Raw genomic sequence first — 25,987 nt, 5'->3', positions numbered from 1 at the left:
TCGTTGTCTTGAAACTCCACTGCCTCTTCTTCCCCTTCTTCACTGGACGGTGAATATGGGACCAATGCACCAACCTATGAATGAAAAATAGCTTATTTTCAAATCATCCCTACTGTTAAAATTATTATTGCTTAAAAGCATTTGGTTAATTCAACTTAAGATAATCTAAGATATGACATAGAAGGTGGTAATTTTTTTTTGCGGCGCATCACTGCGGCGCTTTTCGGGCCCGCGGCGCATCCTTGCGGCGCATTCCCTGCGGCGCTTCTTGGGCCCGTAGTGCTTCATGCAGCGCCTCCCACAGCTCTTCCCAGCCCCCTTTACATAATGCCCGTCAAAAGTTGAAATATTTCTAATTCCATACAGGTTCAGTGAACACCTGAGTTTAATTATGGAGCTTAGATGAACGAGTTTGAACTTCAAAATGTCGAAAACCTTTAACTTGCTTTCCCCTCACTAAAATCTTTGGCACGATAGAAATATTCAGTGTAAATTAGAACGCCAATATGTGACAAAAGAATAATCTCTTAAAACTATGTGAATGGAAATTAAAAGTTCTAGTGCGCTTTTTAAGTGACCAAAAAGATTCGAGGGCAACTAGGCTCCCCCTTTTCAGTAATGTCATAAATATTAATTATTATTTTTTGTGGTATAAGTTGTTTCGCTCCTACATAGAATTCCAATTTCCTAATTTTGCAGACAATTCACAGCTAATTTTCTTGGCCAAACAATAGAATTATGTTAAAAGCATTGAAAAGCCTAGACTTTGCGGTCTAACCCTCACTAATGATAGAACAGGAAAAGGGGATGAAACAGATATATTTATATGCTTGTGCGTAGCTTTAAGTCAAAGATTAAAGCAAGATAATATTCAATTGTGAACGGAATAGCATTTTGAGTTTCAATGGTATCTAAACTATATGTGAAGCAATAGCAACATAGAAAAGAGCGGTTTCTTAGCAAAAAATTACATTTAGATATGTAATAGGGGTTAATATCTCGCTGCGATAAGTTTATATTGGGATTAAAAAGGACTAAAAGATTGGAAGAAATAGATAGGTAGGAAAAAAATGCTTACATTTGCATAATCCGTCTGGGCTTGGGTGCCCGAAGGTCCGGGTAGTGCATGTTGGAGGGTAACCTCCTGATCTAACGTCGATGGGGCAGCTATTAGAGGTCCAGGTAACGTGTGTTGGAGGGTGAAGGGACCGGTGATGTTAATTTCTTTCGCAGCCGGGCCAGCAATATCATATGGCTGTGCAGTCGGGACAGCTTCTGAGACCCTTGAAAAAGCTTGCGTAGGTGGGGGCTTCGGCATTGTAGCTATTCGCCCACTCTCTCTTTGGTTTTCTGAGAGGTTGCATTGGGTCAAGTAGCGTGGAGCTGGGGGGTTTTGTCCAGCGACCATATTGCATGACAGTAGCTCTCGCAGGGGGCGCATTATTAGCCCTCGCTTTCTTAGTGGGTGGCGGCGAGGAGCATTCTTCGCTATTTGCGCCAGTCATAGGTCTCTTTGATATAGGGGCAGCAAATTCTTCATAATTTGCCTTAAAGAAGAGAAGAAAAAAATCAAATCAAAATAATTTCCCCCTTTTTAAAGAAAGAAAGTTATTAACTACAATTTTGTTTAGAAAAGTAGTTGTCTCATTTTAGTAAAGCAAAAAACCCGTATTTTCTCCCCCCCCTAAATTTAGGAAAATTAACCCCCCTTATGTCTATCCTCTCATTGAGTTAATAATGTGTTTTATTCGATCAAAAGGCATATCATACTACCTTTTATTAAAATGTTATAGCTAAAATCACTAAATGAAGAAGAAACAATTATCTTTTCTATTTTGTCACTAATAAAAGCGCTAACCCCCTCACCCAACAAAAATACTGGATTCACGCCCGGGAATAAAAAAGAAACTATTGAAAGCTTGAAAAAATTAAAAACATGCCTAGAGACGCAACGCATATATTTACACATTAGTTTTCTTGTCAATGGGTGTACATGTCTACACACCAAATCCCCCCTTACTTTTAATGCGAAGAAATAGTTTGTTTTTATTTGACAGCGAAGCTGTTAGAAGCGATGTATTGCCTCCCTCCCTTTTACATAATTTACTTACAACGAAGCTGTTAGAAGTAATGTATTGCCCTCTCCCCTGCCCCATAATGTTCTAAATATATTGTTGTCAATTATTTTGTTTATAATTTATTTCTCTACTTCTATAAAGGTTGAATAGGCGTAGCTTAATTATTTCCTAAAACCGTTTTAATTTGACAACCAAAACAAAGCCTTTGGCTAGACCGATACCGTGAACACACCGGAAAAGGGTGACAAAGTAATTATATGCTTGTGCGGAGAGCTTATGTCAAAACATAGCGGGTTAATAGCTAAGAGATAGACAAGTTGATAGGCTTACAGAAAAAATAAATTTGAGAAAAGGTATTTCTTTTTGCGGTGGTTAGGTTTCGATGGTAAAAGAATATATTTTCGTTTTCATTGCAAAGTGATGTTTGTATTAGACTGGGGGGGGGGGGATTTAGCTGAAAATATAGAGGGAAGGAATTTATCGAAATGGTATTTCTTTTTGTGAGAATTTGGGATTGTAAGACAATGGGGGAGGGGGGATATTGTTAGACCCTAATTCGAAAATAACTTGTTTCTCTACTTCCGTACAGGTTGTGTAGGCCTTAGCTTAATTATTGCATCATTGTGTTTTAATTTGACGGAAGAATAGTTCCGTTGACCGCGTTTGCAAACCGGAAAGGATGATAGCTAATAATAGGCCTCACATTGGAGTCTTGTGTCAAAACAGAGCGGCATTTTCATTAAAAATTGAAAGAAGTCAGTGATCGCTTTAGCTGGAAATATAGAAGGAAGGAATATAACGAAAGGATAATTATGTCTTTTTGCGAGAGTTTTGTTGTAAAACAGTGAGGGGGGGGGGTTAGGTTTTGAAGAGTAAAAAGAATATATTTTATGTTTTCCATCGAGTATAAAGATTGCAAAGTGATGTTTGTATTAGAGTGGGGGGGGGTTTGGGGGTAAAGGAATATATTTACGTTTTAGCTGAATATACTGGAGGGTGTCCAAGGAAAATTCATTTGAAAATAAAAATGTACTTACATTGCTAATTGCGGCTGCCAAGGCCTCAAGCTCATCAATTATGTTAATTGTTATATTAATTGTGTCACAATAGTTTCTGATAATTGAATCACATTGCATGCCCGTTATATACGAAATCTCGAGGTCAAATTGTTATGTAAACAAAGTCCTCTGATTGGCTGAGAAGGAAACACGTGTTCTAACTGTTACCTTGGAAACTCATAACATTTGGCTTGAACAACAATAACAAATACTGTTTCCCGGAAACTCATAACATCTGCATCGAACAACAACAAGAAGGGAGTGACAAAGTTCCTGTTTTTCCATTCTCACTGAGAAAATCCATAAAAACAGACATAAATGTGAGAAAGTTCCTGTTTTTTCATTCTCACTGACAAAAACCATAAAAACATCAAATAAATGTGACAAAATTCCTGTTTTTCAAATTCTCACTGACAAAAACCATAAAACACGTGGTTCCATGCCCATATATGGACTCCCGTCACGAGTAGCACCTCCCCTTCTACTCCGGTGGGCCCTGCTCAGTGTGCATCAGAGGGGCCTTCTTCCTCCTCCACCCGTATTTATGGCCCCCGGGTGAGGGTACCCCAGTTTCAGTTTATGGACCTTCAGTGGTTAGGTCCCCCCTTTGGTCCGTGCCTCCCTTTATGGGAGGTACCCTATATATCTGTAGGACGTTCCCCTATCCGCTACCTGGGGACGCGCTGAGTGGCCTGGAGAGGGCTCCTACTGAGAGATATTCAGATACAATTTGTTAAACTTCATCCCATTTGGGACTCTTTCCAGGCCTATTGTGATTGTTGGTGTCCTCCGATGCAGTAGCAAATGGGGTATCATTAATGTCAATCATCAACATTATGTCACAAGGATTGCTGGTTGATCCAAGCAGGGTAGCACTTGTACTTTTTTTTGTACTTATAATTCATAAAAACGAGGATGTTAATTGGCTGATTGGTTTTGATAAACTGCTCCTCTCCATCTGCGCCCAGAGATCATTGCTCATGTTTGGTACTATTTGCTCCTTTGCAGTTGTCCTCCTGCAATATTATCATACAGTTTAAATTGTTGTTCAGATAAGGTTTGTAGCTTATGGGACAAGTTTATACTTTAGTTGGTCCTAGTCAATTTGCATCAGAGGGCTTATATGTCCTCCATCTGCATTTGTGACTCCTGCTTAAGTGTGCCCCAGTTTCAATTATGGACCCGGGGACTGGGAATCCCCCTTGCTCTGCACCTCCCTCATTGGGGTATAAAAATATCTGTAGAACATTTCCTCATCTCTCATTTGGCAGATAGGGAGTTCTAGTCTCCAAGATCTTCTAATGATACTCCTGACTTCAAATAGTTCAAGTCTCTTAAGAGCTTCCAATCATACTTTTGGCTCCAATGCAAAATACTAATTATTAAAGAAAGGGTGGCGTGGGGAGGGTGAGTGAGGTCAATAACTACTCCACCTCCCCATGTCAGAAAAGGATCGAAAAATATATTTTAATTCTTTTTGTGTCTTGGCAAGATGGTATATTCTGAAATTTTAAGCTATGCAACAAATCTCAGACTTAACTTTAAGGGGTATCTGCTCCACTTCCTACTGATGGAGCTTCAAAAATGTCTTGTATTCCATCTGTGAGTCCCTACAACAAGGGTCGACATTTGGAACCATAGACCATTGTTGAAAGTTGATTAAAAGAACCAAAAATGTATTGTAAAAATTGCAGGTAGCCTGGTAAATTTAATTTTAGTCAAATTGAAGGTAAATTTAAGTCAAAAGAAAAAAAAAACATCAATGAATAAAAATCCCTCTCAGTTTATTTTTGTAAGGCCTAAAAGAGACCCCAGTGAACAGTGAACCCAATGTTGGTTTTTTGTTTGCTATTAAATAAAAAAAAACAGTTTTTTTTAACTGAAAGTAAGGAGCGACTTAAAACTTAAAACGAATAGAAATTATTCCGTATATGAAAGGGGCTGTCACCTTCTTAAGGCCTCGCTCTTTACGCTAATATTAGGCTCTGCCACACAACTTTATTTTTAAAACAATAAAAACTTTAGCGTAAAGAGCGAGGCGTTGAAGAGGGGACAGCCCCTTTCATATACGGAATAATTTCTGTTCGTTTTAATCCCCCCGGGGGATTAAGTCATCCTCAAAGACATATTTTTTAGGTTTTTGACAATGTTGAACAAAATGGCTATCTCAAACTTTTGATCCGGCGACTTTGGGGGGAAAATGACCGTGTGAGGGGGCCTGGTTGCCCTCCAATTTTTTTGGTCACTTAAAAATGCCACAAGAACTTTTAATTGCCGTTCGAATGAGCCTTCTCGCAATATTTTATGACCACTGGATCGACATTATCACCCCTGGAAAAAAAGCAAACAAATAAACGCGCATCCATGATCTCTCTTCTGGCAAAAAATGCAAAATTCCACATTTTTGCAGATAGGAGCTTGAAATTCCTACAGTAAGGTTTTCTGTTACGCTGAATCTCATCGTTTGATTTTCATTAAGATTCTATGACTTTTAGGGGGGTTTCCCCCTTATATGAAAAATTAATGAAAAAAAGTTTTCCCACAAAATAAGTATTTCAACGAAAAGTAAAGAACTCCATTAAACAAAAAATGAGCAAAAATAAAATCAAATAATCTACCAAGCGTGACACTACCACAAATCAGCATCGATAAATAAATGAAACCCAAAACGAACAGAAATTACAATAATTAACCGAGTCAAACTCAAAACGAGCAGAAATTAACATAAGTTGGGCTCAAAATCCCTATGCCTTCCCAAGGCCAGAACATAATCTGCACTTTACTGAAAAAAATATAATTTTTTTACTTTTATAACTTTAATAAATAAAATAATATTAACATTTTTATTACTAAATATCAGCATATGTGTATCAAACTGACAATGCACATTCATTTGTACTTTTTTCAGTAAAGTGCAATCTATGTTCTGGACTTGGGAAGGCATAGGGGTTTTGAGCCCAACTTATGTTAATTTCTGCTTGTTTTGAGTTTCACTCGGTCATTTATTGTAATTTCTCTTCGTTTTGGGTTTCATATATTTATCGATGGGACTCTGATGGGGTTATCATCCCAAAAGGCCCAATTTCCAGAACTTTCGACTACGTTGAAGAAAATAAATATCTCAAAATTTTGATTGGATGTGTTTGGGGAAATGGTGGGCGTGAGAGTGGGGTTAGTTGCCCTTCAGTCACTTTCGACTATTAAAAGGGCACTAGTCCTTTCAATTTCCAATTGAATGATCCCTTTTTAAGTTTCTACAATATCGCTTTCTATATAAATCTTATATGCCCCCATAGCATAACTTATAACCCTTGCCCTGAGATCTCTGGGGGGGGGGGGGAGAGGTTGTCATCCTTAAATACCTAATTTCCAAATCTTTCAACTACTTTGAGTAAAATGGCTATCTAAAAATTTTTATTGGTTTGTTTGGGGAAATGGTGGGGTGAGAGGGGGGTTAGTTGCCCTCAAATCACTTTCGACTATTAAAAAGGGCACCAGCCCTTTGAATTTTCAATCGAATGAGCCCTTTTTCAAGTTTTTACGAAAAAGATTTCAATAAAACTTATATGCCCCCAGGGCATAACTTATAACCCTTGTCCTGTAGACTATTGGGGGGGGGAGTGTCCTGAACTTTAAACTGCGTGGAACAAAATTGCTGTCTCAAAATTTTGATGGGATGTGTTTGGGGAAAGAGTGGGCGTGGAAGGGGTGTTAGTTACCTTCCAATTACTTTCGGCTATTAAAAAGGGCACTAGCCATTTCAATTTCTAATCGAATGAGCCCTTTTTGAAGTTTCTACGACAACGCGTTCTGTAAAAACCTCATATGCCCCCAGGTTATAACTTACAACCCGTGCCCTGAGGGCTGTGGTGGTTGTCATCCTCTAGCCCTTTGAATTTCCAATCGAATGAGCCTTTTTTGAAGTTTCTACGACAACGCCTTCAATAAAAACCTTATCTGCCTCCAGGGCTTAATTTACAGCCCTTGCCCTGAGGGTGATGGGGGAGTGTCCTCCTCAAAAACATAATTTCTATCTGGAAATCAACTACGCTGAACAAAATGGCTATCTAAAAATTTTGATTGGATGTGTGGGGAGAAGGTGGGCGTGAGAGGGGGGGGGTTAGTTGCCCTCAAATCACTTTCGACTGTTAAAAAGGGCACTAGACCTTTGAATTTCCAATCGAATGAGCCCTTTTCTGTGGGGGGAGTGTCCTGCTCAAAGGTATAGTTTCCTGAACTTTAAACTGCGTGGAACAAAATGGCTATCTCAAAATTTTGATTGGATGAGTTTGGGGAAATGGTGGGCGTGGAAAGGTTGTTAGTTGCCTTCCAATCACTTTCGACTAATAAAAAGGGCACTAGCTATTTCAATTTCCAATCGAATGAGCCCTTTTTAAAGTTTCTACGACACTGCATTCTCTAAAAACTTTATATGCCTCCAGGGCATAGCTTACAACTCTTGCCCTGAGGGATGTCGAGGGGTTGTCATCCAAAGACCTAATTTCCAGAACTTTCAACTAGATTGAACAAAATGGCTATCTCTAAATTTTGATTGGATGTGTTTGGGGAAAAGGTGGGTTAGTCGCCCTCCAGTCACTTTCGACTATTGAAAATGGCACTAGCCCTTGGAATTTCCAATTGAATGAGCTTTTTTTGAAGTTTCTACGACAACGCTTTCTATAAAAAACCTTATATGCCCCCAGGGCATAACTTACAACCCTTGCACTGAGGGTTGTGGGGGAGTGACCTCCTCAAAACATTTTTTCTATCTGGAAATCAACTACGATGAACAAAATGGCTATTTCAAAATTTTGATTGGATGTGTTAGGGGAAATGGTGGGCTCGGAAGGGGTGTTAGTTGCCTTCCAATCACTTTCGACTATTAAAAAGGGTACTAGCCATTCCAATTTCCAATCGAATGAGCCTTTTCGAAATTTCTACGACAACTCCTTTAATACGAAGTCCCTGGTCTAAAGGAAAAAAATAAATAATACATTGTGCCAACATCGTTTTTTTTTAGGCAGCGCTATGCGCGTTTTTGCTGCCTATGATAAGGCAAATTTTTTCAGGCTCGTAACTTTTCACGGGTAAAACTAAAGTTGATGAAATTTATATATTTGAAATCAGCATAAAAATCCGCTTCTTTTAATGTATCTACTGGTATCAAAATTCCGTTTTTAGAGTTTTGGTTACTATTGAGCCGGGTCGCTCCTTACTGACACTTAGTTACCACGAACTGTTTGATATCATACGGAAGGGATACTTGTGGAAACTTGAAGCCAGAAGCAACTGAACGCAAATGGAAATGTCTAGTACCCTTTTCAGAGGCCAGAAATGATCAAAGGGCATCTTGATGCCTCACCAAGGCCAAACTGTTTCTGGCTTCCTCCATGTACAACAGTCACGCCAATCAAATTTTTTAGACAATTGTTTTGTTAAAAAATGGTTGAAATGTCTTATAAGTATCTATTATTAGTTATATACATGAATTTTCTGCACGGTCAGTCTGTTCCCTGGTCAACTACAAAATATCCCAGATAGTGCAGATAAAATTAACACTGATAAGCAACAGGCACAACTGTCCTGTAAATACCAAGAAAAAAAAAAAATGCCCCAACAGTGATTTTCAAATTTAAAGTTGATTGCGCTATTTCAGTTAAAGATCGTTACGGGGATGCTGCTGCTCTAAAAACGGCCTTTGAGGATGAAGACGATTCCACATCAGAAGAAGAAGATGAAAATGCTGAGGTCAGTTTAAATTATATTTTCAGTTCACTGTTAAAATAACTTGTATCAATATAAATTGATAGTATTTGTGCGTACAGTAAAGGGTAGGGAGAGAGAGCTTCAAAATATATCGATGAACCCCATGGAATCTGTTGAGAAATATGTTCAATAAATAGCATACCGCATGTTTTTAACCTTTAAAAAAATTGGAAAACTCTTCTGACCGATCTTAGCAGACGAATTCCCCAATGGATTCACATGGTTGCGTTTGCTTGCTTGCAGTTGGTCCAGGAGTTTTCCGCCTCATCTGACCTTCGACATTCAGTTGTTTCGTGGGGATCTGTTGAAATGTAAGCTCCGAAGACTCACGGTGGCTCAGATTGCAGGGTCACATCAGTGACCACCGCCCCAAGCCAAAGGATTTGCGACACCCTAACTCTAGCCCTTACCCTGAAGGACATACACTTATAAGTCCAGTGTGCCATCCACTCGATTCTAGGATATCGGACTATTTTTCCAGAGTGTGGAGGTGGTCGTTTGGTACATCAATAAACATTCCTAGCATATTTATGCACAACCCCAACCCCTAGGATAGTTTGAGATTATTTTTCCGGGGGAGCTGGGGCGGGGTAAATAAATTACAACTAAAACAGATTTTCTGGCTGCCATTTTCCTTTTTTTGAGGGGGAGGGTCCTTTCAACCAAATCTGAGGATGGAAATCTTTTTATGTGTTGGTATGATTTTAGGATTTGATTCGTTTTTTATCAAATTGTCACGGATATAACTTGAGTTTTTTCCCGAGGGGTGGGGGACATCGACTAGCTAGAAGAGGATGAAATTGTCGTTTTCTGTCAGAGCTAACCTATGCAATGCCTTCTGATAATTTTTATAGAACGTAAGAGTTTTATAGAAGGCACTGGGATAACAACACACCCGTTTTCCTCGGTTTAGTGCACTTTAATTCAACAATTTTTACTGTTTTTTCGCACTAACCTGCTGATCAAAAAATGTAATCAAATTTTAATTCTAGCTACAAAAGACCATCAAAGCTCTTCGGAATAAATAGGATTTACGAGGCGGCTTGGGCCCCCACCTCCGTGGGTACGTCCTTGCTCCTTGGATTTTCCCCTGGAACTTACATCAAAAAATTTAAAGGGCTTATCAAAACAAAAAAAGTTATTCAAACAAAGTTCGTTCTCCTTGCATACTCCAAGTATTTAACACGTAATAGGAGTTGTCATTGTAAAGAAAATTTTAAAGTTACTTCCTGTGTTTCTTGAAGAAGGATATACGTACTCTAAGATATGCTGTAATCTCTCGTCTGTAGCTAATAACGCAGATAAAAATACGTTATTAATCCTGTGTCTCTGCAGCACTTTAAAGTCATAATTTCTTTGGGTCAATAGGCGTACCTGGTTTTAAAGACATTGAGTTCTGACTTTTGTAGGGGACACCCTGTATCTCTTTCTGTCTCAGCAAGTTTTTGTAGTTTTCTTTATGTAGTTATAACCTAGTTATAACCAGAGATCTGTGAGTCTACTTCATGAAGAATAGAATTTAATGCGTTTCTAGAGTTCTATTCATCTTGGCAAATTCAGCCCGTGTTGTCTTGTTGATTTATTACTTAGATCTGTTTATTTGTTCATTCCCCTTTTCTCAAAAGGCGGCCTTTTTAAATTATTACTGAAAGAATGGAAATAAGTTTCAAAGTCTTGACGCCTAAAGGCTTTTTGCCAGTAAATTTTATATTTAAAAACATATCAGATTTATAAACAAAGTCTTTAACATGCTTAATTACGGAAATGCATGGAAGTCGATAAAGACAACGTTTTCCCCATCACACTTGGAAAAATTAACTACGGGGTTTCTTACTGCTTAATTATGCTGAGTTTAAAGCCGCTCGGACTGCTGTATAGCCTTGTTACTTGGCCTAGTTACAAAGAGGATTAGCTTCTCCCTCTCCCTGGGGATTCATGTTGATTTATTAAATCCTTCCTGTCTCTGGCAGATCATTGCACGTAATTCAATAATTAAAATTGACTAGAACAGCTGTCTTATTGGAAAACATGTACGCAGTGCATTTCAGCTCTTCTATACTTGTTGCCATCGACAAATAAAGAAAAACTGTGTCTCCAGTTCAATGGGCCAGGAAAGTGCTTCAGAGATTCAAACCGCCAGTAGGTAATTACAGCCCCATATATTAATCCGTAAATAATTGAGATCTAGTTAGCCGTTCTGACGTATATGGATGACTTGGATATGCCACTTCCTCCATTAACGTCCAATCGAGCACGGATACCTGAGACCATAACTCTTGCTGGCGATGTGGTTTGCTTAAATAAATTCGGGCATCCCCTCTAGGGATTAGGATGATGACAATCAATTTTAAATTCCTAAGCCCCTCCCCCAGAGAGGTCGGGGTGAGATGAACATCCTAAAAAGGCACGTATAGGCTAGGAGCCTAGAACTTATTTCCCACCTAGTTTGGTTGGGATCAACTTGGTACCAAGTTCTTTTAGATGTGTTCATGACATGAATTAAAGGACCCTTTTCTTTCTTAACCTTAGATATCTAATCGATGATAGACTCTGAAATGGCATAACTAGGGCATTTGCTTCTGTTGGCTAGAAGCTTCATGTCCTACTTTTCCTATAAAGGAAAAACTAATTTCCATAGTTAGGAAATTAGTTGTAACCTGTCATCATGTTTGGTTGACATGTATCAATGCCTTCTGATAGCCTAAGTATCCTGATTCTAAGTGTTTATGACCCTTTGCCCTACTGTGGTCGGATCGGATTCAGATCCTCAAAAGCGTAATACTAAAAGCATGTCTCTCTTTTCTCGAAATGTTGTTGAAATCCATCGCTTTTGGTTAATCTCCTCTTTATAGGAATTTAAGCTCCCCGCCCCTCCCCCATTCTCTAAATAGGTAGGATTGGCTCAGGAATCTACTGAGACACATATGAGACTAGCTCTTTCTTCCAACCTCAATTGGATCTCAATATTAAATACCTTTATGATAATTTTGACAATAAAAATAATTTTAACAATGTGGACAATCTTCCAAAAAATATCCAGGAGCAGGGCTTCCTTGAAACCTTTGGGTGTTTTTGGAATTTTGGAAATTTCAAGCTTCTAAAGATTTTTTTTTTAAGCGATGGAGGCTAAATACCGTGTCTGGTCTCCCACCTTTGTTGGTGGTCGTGCCTGGGGTATGGCATTGATTATATGGACAGCATACTATTCTTTGATCTCTGATGGAAATTTGCTGGTGATATTGGCAATTACTGTAGAGGATATATATAGGACTATATATATACGACTATATAGAGGACTATATAGCAATTACTATATAGAGGATATTATATAACCAGTCATTAAAAGTTTAGGAACCGTCATTTGATGATGACGAAAGTTGAGTGATTACATAACCTTATTATAAAAACTGTAGTTTTTCGTCTCCTTTAGATTCTAGTTACATAAATGGTACTTATTTATTCTTGTACATTGCCGAAATATATCCTAATATAAACTTTCTAAATTATACACAAAGGAGTATCACTTAGTGCTTAAAACCGTTTTCTCTTTTTTTATGGGGATCAAATTCAATGCTGTTTTCTATGTTTTCTGAAATGGAAGGGGACTGTAAGAAGGTTTATGATGATCAAAATCAAGTTTTTCTTAGTTATAGTTTAGAAAGTTCTTTTTCATGAAGATAATTTGATGAGAATAGTTTTTATTCGTTTTTTTCTAAATTCGGCGAATAGTTTTAGTAAGTGACTGAAAATGTTTAATTGTGTTTTTTTAGCTGAAATAAATATATTCTCAATATGATATTAATTAGCAGCAATCATCGATATGATATTAATTGCTGTTAAATTTAGAAGTAAAATCACTATATCTTTTCTAGTACGTATGCAGGACGTTGGATACCCCCTAACCCCTCCCCCCCCCTGCACACACACACACTCCTGATTCCTACAATTATTGGCAGTTCGCCCAATAATTTAATATATTTTTCGTACTATTTAAATATTTGTTTATTGTTTTTACTATTATCCCCCTCCTTTCCTTTCAATCGTATCTAAATTCCCACTTGCGTGTCTCTGTCGGCGTTGCATTTTTTTTATTATTTATTTTTTCATAGTCTTCTTTGTCAATAAAGATCAATCTTCTACTTTTATACATGAGCAAACTGTATGCAAACTGTAACTGTATGTAAAATGACTGATAGCTTGCACTTTTTAGTCATAAAATGAGCCACTAGAAATCCAATATTAATACCTTCCCAACTTAAAAAAGACTTTGCAGCCTCCTCATTCATCGGTAGAACTACTCCCAGCCTGGGCAACCCATTCTTTCTGCCCGAATAATTTTTTTTTAGCACTCGACACGTCTTGAAGATTTATCTGATTCTTCGTAACGTTTTGCTGTGAACACTATAGTGTGCAAACATAAACAGAAGAGGTGCCCAAAATTATCCTGGTTTACGCTTTAGCCCTCTTACAATTCTGTCTTTATTGAACATAACCCTATTATATGTGTTTGCATGTTTGCTCGCTTTCTTAAAAAACAATAACGGCTTTGCTTCAGTTTTCTGTTGAAGTGAAAAGTTGTTTTCAAGTGGGCATCAGTCACTTATCACCATGGTTTTGCCACTTTTCCCAGTATGGTTTTACCAGCGTATGAATGACCATGAAAAATTATCTTGAGTTTCTGTAAACTTTTTTTGTAACTAACATTTACTAATATATCCTTTGTTTCAATGATTCTTCGTCGAATCGAATTCTTCGTCGAAGTTAGATAGAGGGGGGTTCAAGCGGTTGTTGGCCAGGCTAGAAGAAAAGGGTAGCGTAGAAATCATGATTATCTCGAGGCTTTTCACTGACGATTTATCGTTCCGCCATGGTTTCTGGTGCTTTCATTTACTTTTTAAGAAACTTCAGTCTGATCCAATTGTATGCTTCTTCCAGGGTTCCGGATTTTGTTCTTTACCAGCTATGTTTTTGAGCAACGTACGAATAAAATCCAGTATAAATTCAAGACCCTGGTATTTCGCAAATGTTTTAAGTTTTATACGGGTAAGTGTAGAAGGGATTATCGTTACCCCCCCCCCTCCAAGACTTATATTGCACTTGCCTTTAAACCTCCCATATATAAGGCTGCTAATGCAGCGTATCATTTTCACACCATCCTTAAAATGTTTTGCAAAAAATCTGTGCTTGAGTAATTTTCAAAATTGTCCGGAAGATTCGTTATTTTATACAGCTATAATTAAGTAGCCTAATGTGAAGTTATAGAATAATTTGGCATTTCTAGAAATTCATTGAAAGGGTTTAGACTTCTGACAGTCAGCACTATGAGACATAATTGTTGTTCACCACATGTGCATTCATACCAAAGCCTATTGAATTGAAAGGAGGTTTTGGGACACTTTTTCCCGGTTTTAGCGACCAAAATGGGGAAAGGTCCATTTTTGAACCATTGTTTTTCTGTTATTCAGGAATGGGGATCCTTGTGAAATGTTGGGTGGCTGCCTCCCCATCGATAGCGTGTAGAAATACCGTTAATAAACCGTTAATAGTGTTAATAGGCTTCATACTCCAACTAAATGCCGTAATATTCCTCCCCCATTATCTCCCTAACGTCCAAGTGTCTGGATACCTACGTCTGTTGGGTGGTACATTATGTCATTAAATATATATCAAGTCCATACAAAATGAAGCATTGTTATAGATTATAATTTGAATGCTCAACTTGGAGTTGATTCATTTGAAATTATCTGTGTACAATACTGCATACACAAGTTTCTAAATAGACGGTCCTCTCCCCTTTAAGCTCAAAGAGTCATCCTTAACGGATGAGCCTCTAGCCAAAAAGGCAGCAGTGTAGTCTTTGGTCCAAGGTTTCCTAATAGAGGTCTTTCAGATTAGTTTGAAGAGAGGGGCAATTTCATATTCCTAACGTTGCTGCATCCAAAGGAATGTAATTAGGCAAAGCGTTTTGAATAGTTTAATTTTTTTAAATGGTTTTAATTAAATTTGCTTTTTTTGCTAATCAGCTGAGTGATAAAGACAATGTGATTGCTTACGCATATGACTTGTTAACTCCACGTGAATATTAAGTTCAACTCTCATTTTTTTTATTGAATTTATATAAACCACATTCCTGGAAATTTATTCTGGGGAAGAGGAGAGTCGTCATAAAAAACAAAAAACAAAAATCGCATGCCGACCAAAGTCTGCGTTGCGCGGGTACCAATCGCCTGATTTTCTGCCTTCGACCAGGAGTGCAATGCGTGGTTGGGGCCAAATTATCCGACGCTTCCCGCGTTTTGCTTTTTATTTCTCCAGGTACTTATTCAGAGCTGGGTCGACTCTGACTGAGCTTACAGAGTAACAATACTGTCTCCCGTTCTAAACCAAATAAACAGTGACATTAGGACTCGAACCCCTGTTCTCACAGACACAGGAAATCAAGTTTAGAGCGCTAGCAACTCAGCTAGGACGGCTCGAGAGTCGCCATAACGGCAAAAAAAGAATTATGTGAAAACTACAGAAACCTACGGAATAAATGTGGCCCCTCAAAGGTCCCCCGCTTTGTTTGCGTCTTTTTCTTATAAACCGTATTTTTTAACCCTTTGATGGCTGGTGGCTCTTATAAGACACATCACGATTTTTGCCTATAGCTTTTTTTTGATTGGTTGATATCGTCATAGCCAGAAACAAGAGAACGAGAGCTATCGAATGGTATATTACTTTGCCCCTTTATGAGTCATCTAACAACTATCGCACGGTACTAAATTTGACATAGTGAAATTTTTCGGATTTTGTTGAATGAAATAAATCTGACTCGGGTAGTATTGAAGCTTATGTTGCTTGGTGAAGGAAAAAATTGACGGTTCCATCCGTATTATTTTTATTCAAAACTTTTTATTCATCCACAAGCAAGGATGGTTTTTAAGTATGTATCTTATGAAGCCCATCCGCCATAGGGAAGGGAGTATAATACCGACCCGCCGAAAAACTCAGTATAGTTTACACAAGGAAATCCGGGAAATAATGAAATACTGTACCCAATTTTGATCCTGGTTGATCTATAAACAGCTAATTTATAATAATTGATCCTGGCTGACCTATAAACAGCTAATTTGCGGATATAAAGATCAGTTTAAATGAATGGATTTGTTTAAAACCGTAAGGCCATTCATATATAACCCATTTATCATCCGCCCGGTTCGCCAGTTTACTCTTTACTATCAGCAGCGGAAAAGCCATTGAGATTATGGAGCCCTCAGCCTCTTCATTAGTTGATGAGGCAATAGCAAGGAGTGAAGAAAGGCTGCAGGAAGCACTGAGGGGACGACTAAGAAGATTGGACCTTAGCACTGCTGTTTCCTATGTCTTAGAGCCGGACGGCGATCTCTCTGACCTGAATTTGGAGGATTCTGAAGACGACAATAATCCTCTCTTTTGCGAATCAGCTGAAGACGAGTACGATAGTAGTTGGGATGACAGCGACGACGAATACCATCTACCACTCAGTCGAAGAGCAAATTCTCGCCTAAAGTCTTCAAAATCCCGGCGTGATGAAGCCGAAGTAGACGTTGTTCCTAAATCTTCGGCTGAAAAGAAACGGATCTGGAAGAAAACCCCTGTGCCAGAGAATGAGGTAAACTGGAAAGGACAAATGCCCAGTCCTGACTTCTCTGGTTACTCCAATCGCATTCTTCCAAAAGTTCTTTGACTCTGAAATTATAAGCATCCTTGTAGAAGAGACAACTTGGTATGCTTTATAGGAAAAAGGCTTGGAGCTGAAATGTACTATCAAAGAAATGGAACAATTCATTGAAATGCTTTTGCTTATGGGAATCGTGAAACTTCTCCACATGTCTATGTACTGGGCAACGGGTACACGTTATCCTCCAATGGCTAACGCTATGTCACGTGACCGCTTTAAAAGAATAAGACAGTTCTTCCACGCAAATGATAGTTTCAAAGCAATCGAAAAGGGGAATCCGGGATACGACCCCCTCTTCATGGTTCGACCCTTGTACGATAAGCTTCGAAAGAATATGCGAGAAGTTCCAAACGAAGAACGACAATCTGTGGATGAACAAATGGTCCCGTTCAAGGGCCGGCTTGGGTTCAAGAAGTACACAAAAGACAAGCCACACAAGGGGGGGATAAAAGTATTTACAAGAGCCGGAGCCAGTGAAATAGTCTATGGCTTTGAAATTTACAGCGGTAAGGGAACCACTGTCGGTTCAGACCTTGGTGTTGGTGCTGATGTGGTGCTCCGCCTAGTCGAATGTCTCCCAAAAAACCAGAACTTCAAAGTGTTCTTTTAAAACTTTTACAGCAGTTTTCATTTAGTATAAAAGCTGCGGGAAATGGGAATCCAGTCAGTAGGCACAGTCCGAATAGACAGAATGCGGAAAGTGAAGCTTCCGCCCTTGGAAGCTGACGACAAGCTGAAAAGTTCCGGAAGAGGATCGTTTGATTTGCGGGTTGAGCAATATTCTAGAATAATCGTGACGAAATGGCTCGACAATAAGCCGGTCCATTTTATTTCTTCATACGTTGGGCCTGACCCACTTGTCAATGCAAACGGTGGGGCAAAAAGGGGAAGGCTCGAATCGATGTAGCCAGACCTCATGTCGTCAAAGAGTATAACAAGTTCATGGGTGGGGTGGACTTGAGTGACATGGTGATCGAGTTATATCGTACTGACATCAAGGGCAAAAAGTGGTACATGCGTCTAATCTATTACTTACTTGACGTCAGCGTAGCCAATGCTTGGTTACTGTACAGGCCCAATCCCCACTCTGACGCTGAGAAGCCCCTATCCCTTGTTCGCTTTCGTGCGGATATTGCTGACTGTCTGCTCAGAGGTGCAGTCATCCCTGCAACAATGTAAAAGGCAGACCAACAAGCGAGTCTCCAGTTACTACCAAACCGCAAAAGAAAACTAGGAGTGACAGCGTCCCCAGTTCCAGCGTTCGCTTTGACAACACGGCCCACTGGCCTGATGGCACACAACCATCCAGTGGGCACCTGATGGCCCACTGGATGGTTGACGAAAGACAAAGATGCAAGTCCTGTGCAAAACACGCCCACACGTTTGTCAAGTGCCTGAAGTGTAATGTGCACCTTTGTATAGCAAAGACAAGAATTATTTCAAAGCATACCACTCGAGTGTTTAAGTAGACTGTTTCATTATTTAGCTGATGTGCCTTATAAGATTCATATTCCATATGAAATGAATATTTGAAATAAATGATTTTTCATCAGTTGCCCCTATGTGATGGACCCCTAGGAAACTGGTAAAAAGCAAAACCAAACTTTTCTAATCACAGTTTCATAATTCAGCCATCAAAGGGTAAAGGTGAATTCCATCGTATTTCTTTCCAAGAATTATTTTCTATCTCCATTATAGGCTCTTACCGAGGATGTTGAGAAAGAATTTTTCCGTACGTTGTCATACCTAAAGCAAAAGGATCCGAAAATTTATGACGAAAATACAGAGTTCTTCTCGAATTCTGATAAGATCAAGGAAGAGAAAAGAAATAAAATAAAGGAAAAGCCCGTGTTTCTGAAAGATTATGAAAGGGAACTTCTTATAAAAACAAAAGGAAAAGTGGATGAGTTAGAAGGTAATTTTTCAATTTTTGTTTTAATATAGGGTAAATATATGTTGTTCTGTAATATTTGTCCATTTTTCTATACATTTCCCCCCTCTTTTTAGCGACAATTTTATGATTCTTATCGCCTACATTTTATATCTAAGTGCAAATTAACGGCTTTTATTTCGTTATTTTTTTGACTTTTATGTCTAAATTTAATTCGATATTTACTTTCAATGTGCGAAAAAATGCTAAACGAACATGAAAACGATTTGAAATAAAAGAAAAGATTTGATGACACAATTTCTTGGCAATTTTGGCCTTTTTAACAGATGAAAGTATCCTAAATTTTGGTAGAATGAGAATCAATTTCAGTTCTTGGATTCTGAGAATTTAGTAAATAAGTGCCTGAAGGGGCTCGAGGAATTGGCTGTCGCGTGCGTATGCTGTGTCTTCGACTAACTTTTGGAAAACAGTGCGCCCGCTCTGTGTCCGACTTCTTTTCTCTGTGCCCGACGACAGTTCCTACTGTTTATCAAAGCTCAAGAAAGCAGACTGAAAAGTAAACAATTTTTTTTTAATTTCTAATTGACGTTTCAAAGGTTTTATTTAGCTATTGATTTTCTATACTTTTGAATGAAGTGGAATTAAGAGACAACGACAGTGGCAAAAATAAACATCCCTTTCAAATAGTAAAACTAAATCGATTTTCACAAATACAGTTGTTTTAAGAATTGTTTTTAATGAAAACAAACCTCGTTCAAAATATATAAAGCCTTAGTGACACTCTTGAGAATTTTGATGGGGATGGTGGCCTAACTCTTATTTTTAGTAATGGATGTTCCTTTTTGGTTTCATTTATTCATTCATAGTAATTTCTACACGTGTTTAAGCAGGATCTTTACTCGTTTCAGATTCGAATATCGCTCTTTACTTTTCTCTAAATAACCTATTTTGGAAGCTTTGTTTTAATTTAATCAACTCCGTGAGCTATCTTTACTTCACAGATAGTCCACCCATTGCCAAAAATTGCAAGTATCCCAAATTCTCCTAACCTAGGTGATACTGTTAGTTTTTGCTTTAACCTCTTAAAGCCATTCTTAACCTTTGCTATTCGTAAGAAGATGTACTATATCCAAAGCAGAGCTGTGGATTTTTGCCATTTAGCTATAGAACTAGAAAGTTTTAGTCTGCGAATTCAGGGATAGTTATCTTTCTTGTAGATCTTCGCGCCCAAAACGAAAGAGCATATCTCACAATCTTTTGGAAATGAGTTTGAAAGGAATAACGGCTTATTTAGTAGATTTTTTTCTGTAGTATTATTCGCGGTCCGGATTTGTGGTGGCCTATTTACTTAATAAGAGGTATGAGAAGCCATCATTGGGGTATCACTATTCCGGATGTATATCTCAGAGACCGCTTATCCGATTTATGTAATAAATCGGATCAGCTGGGGTTAGTTGCCCTCCAATCTTTTTACTCACTTAAAAAGGGCACCAGAACTTTTAATTTTTGTTTGAATGATTCGTTTCCCAATTTCCAAGGACCATTGGTGCGATACGATCACCCCTGAAAAAAAAAAGATAAACACGCATCTGTGATCTTTTTTTGGCAAAAAATACAAAATTGCACATTTTTGTAGATAGGAAACCTCTTGAACCTATCCAGTAGAGTTATCTGATGTATAAAGCCTGATGATGCTATTTTCACTAAGATTGCTTCACTTCTTGTGGCCGTTTCCCCCTTTTTTCCAAAAATCTGGCTAATTTTCTTAGGCTCGTAGCTTTTGATGGTTAGATTAAACTTAATGAATTTTATATATATTTGGAATCAGCATTAAAAAGCCAGTTCTTTTTATATGCCAATTTGTTGTCAAAATTCCGTTTTTCAAATTTCAGCTACTATTAGGCCGAGTCGCTCCTTACTTACAGTTCGTTCTCACGAACTATTTGATTGAATCAAAATAGAGGAGAAACGAATACTCGGCTACAGTAAGGTCCATTTTTGGTCAAAGGACTGGAATCCACCCTGTGAACCGAAATTTGACTCCTATCAAAAGCTAGCTTTGCTCTGTATGCTTTAATGTGTGTAGCACTAATGCTAGAAGCAACTTATTTCAACTGCCTAACTCTTCATTGTTTATGAATCTTGTGGCTTTTAATCCCTCCAAGAGCCCTGTTAGAGAGGAAAAGATGTAACTTTTTTGGGTTTCAATATGCATTGTTCACAAGGGCGCATCCAGGGTTTGTTTGGGGAGGGTTTTTTTTTCGGAGGGTGGATATGCTTTACAAAAAAAAAGAACTTTAAAAACGCACAAAAAATATTTAAATGTAGTTTCGTCACGTTTTCACGAGTTAGGCAGAAATTTCAGGGGGCGATTACTAGGGTCTCCTACTTTATTTGGTGTTAAGGCTGCGACTAACCATTCGTCAGTTTACTTCTTCAACGAAAGTCGAATTTCGCTTTTAGTTCCTTAATTTTCGACCCTTCACATTATAGAATGTGCTTTTATGTCTACACTTCGGAGTTTCAGTACCCTCTATAGTAATTACTTACCCGAGAGAGAAATGTTGTTTACGAAAATTGGATTAATAACATTCTTCGATTGGTGGTGTTTTCATTCTACCCTTTTTTGCATACTCCTTTAAAGCCCAAACTCTTGAAGAGTTTTAGTGAAGTAGGTAGCACAATGTGTTAAGAAGATTTGCTTCATACCATTGGGGAATCCGATCAGGAAATTTACTCATCCTCCGCTGATTGCCTTCGTTCTGGATATTTTTTCTGTTGTGATTTTATTTTAATGAAAGCTCCGCGTGCTTGAATTACAAAGGACATTAAAATAAAATCATTTTTTACCCGCAGGACTCAACTGTGTCTAGTTAGGCCTGAAAACTGTGATATTCTAAGATTTTTGTTTTGGCGGTTTCAGAATTGGGAATTTTTTTGGGCAGCTCCACATTTTTCATCAGTGTTGTCATGCCGAAATGTGAACATAAATAAGCAAAACTAGTTAGTTAAATCTGACCATGCTTTTTGTCCGTAAAAATTCAAACATAACATAGTGTTGATTCTTAAAGACAATCAAACCTTCAACTGAGATAAAAATTAAGGAGTTTTTTGCTATGTGATTTTAGTTTATTTTTTTCTGATTTTTTCTTACCAGCATTTCTTTTCTTAAAGGTTAGTGCCTACTACAACCAAAAAGTACACAACTGCACATGGTGGTCATTTTTATTAAAAATTAGATTCCCATTTATCCTTATTTTTAAAGATATAAATGGTGGAGTAAGTTTCCACTTGACCTGAAATCAGACGTACCAAGGACATGAAAATAAATCATGTTTTACCCCCAGGACTTGACTAAAAATTGTGATATTTTTTTGGGTCAACATCACATTTTCATCAGTGTTTCCGTGCCGAACCTTGAAAATAAATAGACAAAACTAGTTAGTTGTATTCGACAACGCTGTTTGTCTGCAATAATTCAAGTATGAATGTTCCGTTGATTCCTAAGTAGTATCGATATACACAGTCCAGAACTTACATGTAAACGTACACCTGAGACAAGAATATACAGTGCAGTTTGACGTGCACATTGCAAAAAGCGACCAATCCTTTTATATTATATACCTATAAAGTAAACAAACACGTTTTGAAAGTATAATTGAGATTATATAACGCAACCAGACTGGTTTTTGAGGCGCTTTCATCATAACAATTTTTTTTTTTTTTTTTTTTTGACCAAAAACTAGAAACTGTCAAATTGTGTAATCAAAGAATGGTCTCACTCTAGAAATACCGGTTTACAGCTAGTTATAATCATGCTTTTTGCAGGAGCAATTTTCATTGTAGTTCATATTAGTAAGAGAATTGAATTCAGAGTCAAGGATGTATGGTGTTTTCGATGGTGAATTCATTGGCTTGAAGAAGTCATCATGTGGGGTGATTTTTGAATGTGCATTTTTTTTGCTGACTACAGATCATAGAGAAGTCTCTTGTTATCACTGGCATATCAACTACAATATGTATGCGTACAATAGAGACATTTGGCGCAATACATTATGCGTTATAAACAAACTAAGTTTATATGATAGAATGATAGCCCCATTCTATGATGAAGAGAAGGATCTATCCGTGGTACAAGAGGAAGTTAAAGACACATGTAGTTTTTTTTTGGTGTAACAGCACTATACGCGAAAGGGAATGTACCCACTGACAAACTTTTAATCGACAAATGCAAATCTGATACACCAATATTCAACATGGAAGATTTTAATTGTGAGAAATTTCCGAGTAAAACACACAACCCAGAGGACGAGGTTCGATTTTTTAGCAGATGGTTGCCAATAAATATTCCTGCTCGGAATATATGTATAAGATATCCAAGGAAGAAGAAGAACAACAATAAAATCCGTGATATAGATGCGTGAAGCAAAAGGAAAAGGGCTAAATAGTGTTACTGAAAAGCCCGCCTGCTGTTAAATAGAAGAAGAAGACGAAGATTGGGATCACATCAAGTGGATGATGAAGGATGATGAATTTTTATAACACCGATCACCCCCATGACTATCCAACGGTCTTTTTAAAGACCAACAAATCTATAAACACTTCGTAACCATGCTCATATGAATCTTTTCTGTGCCTTGACAAGAAAACAAAACATCGCATCGTACTGCTCTGAAATAGTTTTTTTTTTTTTGTACCATGTTAAAAAATTCACAAAGGGTTTGATGCAATGAGCGGCTAATTAGATCAACCCTCGGTATTACTTACCAAAACTCCAAAAACTGAATGCTGAAAACTAATTAGGCACGAAAGGTAGTTTAGTTTTAATTCTGTATCCAAATATGTATAGTTTACTAGGTTTTAGACTATTTGTTAAAGTTAAAAACAAAAGCCAATCCTCATAAAATTAAAGAAAAAGGGGGAACACCCCAGTAGGGATCGACTTTCATATCTCGGGTTGAAGTACCCTTTTTAAGCATTAGAAGATATCATGCAGTGACAAAGTGTCGTTTACAACTGGTTTGTACAGCAAAACAAATATTTTGGCCTAAATACAACAAAAAAGCTATCAAGCATAAAGGCTACGAGAAGGGCAATCAACTTAAAATTATCGAAAAAGTTTGTACACAATCTTTAATATTCTGAAGGCAGGATGCCACGCGACCTTCTTCATATTTGTGCATAAAAGCAGTAACTTAAAGGCGAAATACTGTTATAGGCAATGGTTCGGAAGCTTCATTTGGATTTGATTTTGATGTTGGATAAAAATTCAGTCATTTTGATAGGAAAGGCATTACTTTCACGGAAAACATCTTTCAGCGTATTTTAACTTTAAATGAAAAGTGTTAAATGCAAATTCATTTTGGTTTTTATGTTGGATAAAAATTCGTTCATTTTTATAGAAACTGTAATAGTCATTTTTATACATCTTTCAGGATTTTTTAAGTTTAAACGAAAAGTACTAAATGCAATTTCACTTGGATTTTGATTATTGTTAAATGCAATTAAACTGCAATTTAGCGTATTTTTTATAGAAACCATCTTTTGGCATATTTTAATTTTATGTGCAAAGTATTAAATGAAAATTCATTTTAATTTTCAAATTCGTTCATTTTTATATAAACTGCAATAGTTTCACACGAAGAATCTTTCAGCGTGTTTTAAGTTTAAAAGAAAAGCATTAAATGTAAATTCATTTTGATTATGATGTTGGGTATAAATTTAGTCATTTTTATAGAAACTGAAATAGTTCTACGGGAACTATCTTTCAGCGTGTTTTAAGTTTAAATGAAAAGTATTCAATGAAAATTAGATTTGATTTTGATGTTGGATAAAAATCCATTCATTCCTCTAGAAACTACAATAGTTTCACGGAAAACATCTTCTGATTTAATACATGCAATAAACTAGCTAGTATTTTAAATAGGGCCAAACGTTGTAGTATACTAAAAAGTTGATACTAAGAGAGATGTAGATGGGAAGAAAAGAATTTTAATAATACAATTCAGAACAATCCATAGAAATCCTTGCAAATCAAGTAGTAAGGTGTATGTGAGTACAAACCGTCAAGGATCATAAGCACCAACGACCCTAACCACCAGAGACCACAACCCCCAAAGGTCCCCTATCCCCAAACTCCAAGGGGGCCCCCTCCCCTCCAAGTTTTTGCCTCCCCCATTTTTTTCACGTATCTTAAAATGACATGAAATATGCTTATTGTGCAAAATATATGGTTGTATTTGAGAAAAAAAATACGAAATATCTATTTATTGGCGGATAATCTCAAAATTAATTGATTCAGTTTTGAAAATAGGCCTCACGTGATTAGCTAAATGATACGCATTCATCTATATGATTTTAATACTAATTAAACCATGGGCCTAATTAATTCAATTAATACCATCGACCAATGTGATTTTTTTTTATCAACATCCTCTGTCAGATACATCGGATAAAATTGACCAAATATAAGTATCAGATTGATTAAATTCTATATCAAAAACCCTTTCTCGAATACATTGGATAGATTTGACAAAATATAAGTGTCAGAGTGAATAAATTTTTTTATCGACACCTATTTACAGATACATCGAATATAGTTGACAAAATCTCAGTATCAGAGTGAATAAATGCTTTGTCAGCATTCTTTGTCGAATATATCGGATAAAATTGACAAAATCTAAGTATCAGAGTGAATAAATGCCTTATCAACATCATTTGTCGGATATATCGGATAAAATAGACAAAATCTAAGTATCAGAGTGATTAAATGCTTCGTCAGCATCCTTTGTCGAATATATCGAATAAAATTGACAAAATCTAAGTATCAGAGTGAATAACTGCTTTGTCAGCATCCTTTGCCGAATATATCGGATAAAATTGACGAAATCTAAGTACCAGAGTGAATAAATGCCTTATCAACATCATTTGTCGGATATATCGGATAAAATAGACAGAATCTCAGTACCAGAGTGAATAAATGCTTTGTCAGCATCCTTTGTCGAATATATCGGATAAAATTGACAAAATCTAAGTAACAGAGTGAATAAATGCCTCATCAACATCATTTGTCGGATATATCGGATAAAATTGACAAAATCTAAGTATCAGAATGATTAAATTCTATATCGACATCCCTTTCTTGGATACATGGGGTAAAATTGACAAAATCGAAGTGTCATAGTGAATAAATTTTTTCCCATCCACATCTTTTATCAGATACAACGAATATAATTCACAAAATCTAAATATCAGTGTGAATAAATGCTTTATCATCTACCCTTGTCATATATGTTGGATAAAATTGATAAAATCTAAGTATCAGAGCGAATAAATGCATTATCAACATCCTTTGTCGATTCTTTTGGATAAAATTGACAAAATTTAGGTGATAGAGTGATTTTTTTTATCAACATCTTCTCTCGGATACATCGGATAAAATTGACAAAATCAAAGTATCAGATTGAATAAATGCTTTATCAACATCATTTGA

At 37.2% G+C, this 25,987-nt stretch overlaps 1 protein-coding gene across 1 annotated transcript in view; it reads left to right on the top strand.

Annotated features, from left to right (window-relative positions):
- Positions 1 to 25,987, top strand: part of LOC148947080 (protein KRI1 homolog) — a 434,670-nt gene that overhangs the window by 15,840 nt on the left and 392,843 nt on the right. The window contains exons 3-4 of the mRNA XM_089096506.1: positions 8,793 to 8,884; positions 18,303 to 18,519. Coding sequence (XP_088952632.1) covers positions 8,793 to 8,884; positions 18,303 to 18,519 — 309 coding nt within the window. The remainder of the gene's footprint in view (positions 1 to 8,792; positions 8,885 to 18,302; positions 18,520 to 25,987) is intronic.

The sequence above is a fragment of the Artemia sp. Qi Xiang Cuo genome, chromosome 11 (assembly GCF_049724085.1).
Source record: "Artemia sp. Qi Xiang Cuo chromosome 11, ASM4972408v1, whole genome shotgun sequence".
Classification (NCBI taxonomy): Eukaryota; Metazoa; Arthropoda; class Branchiopoda; order Anostraca; family Artemiidae; genus Artemia; species Artemia sp. Qi Xiang Cuo.
The sequence above is the reverse complement of the archived record's forward strand: the minus strand, read 5'-3'. Positions and strand labels throughout refer to the sequence as shown.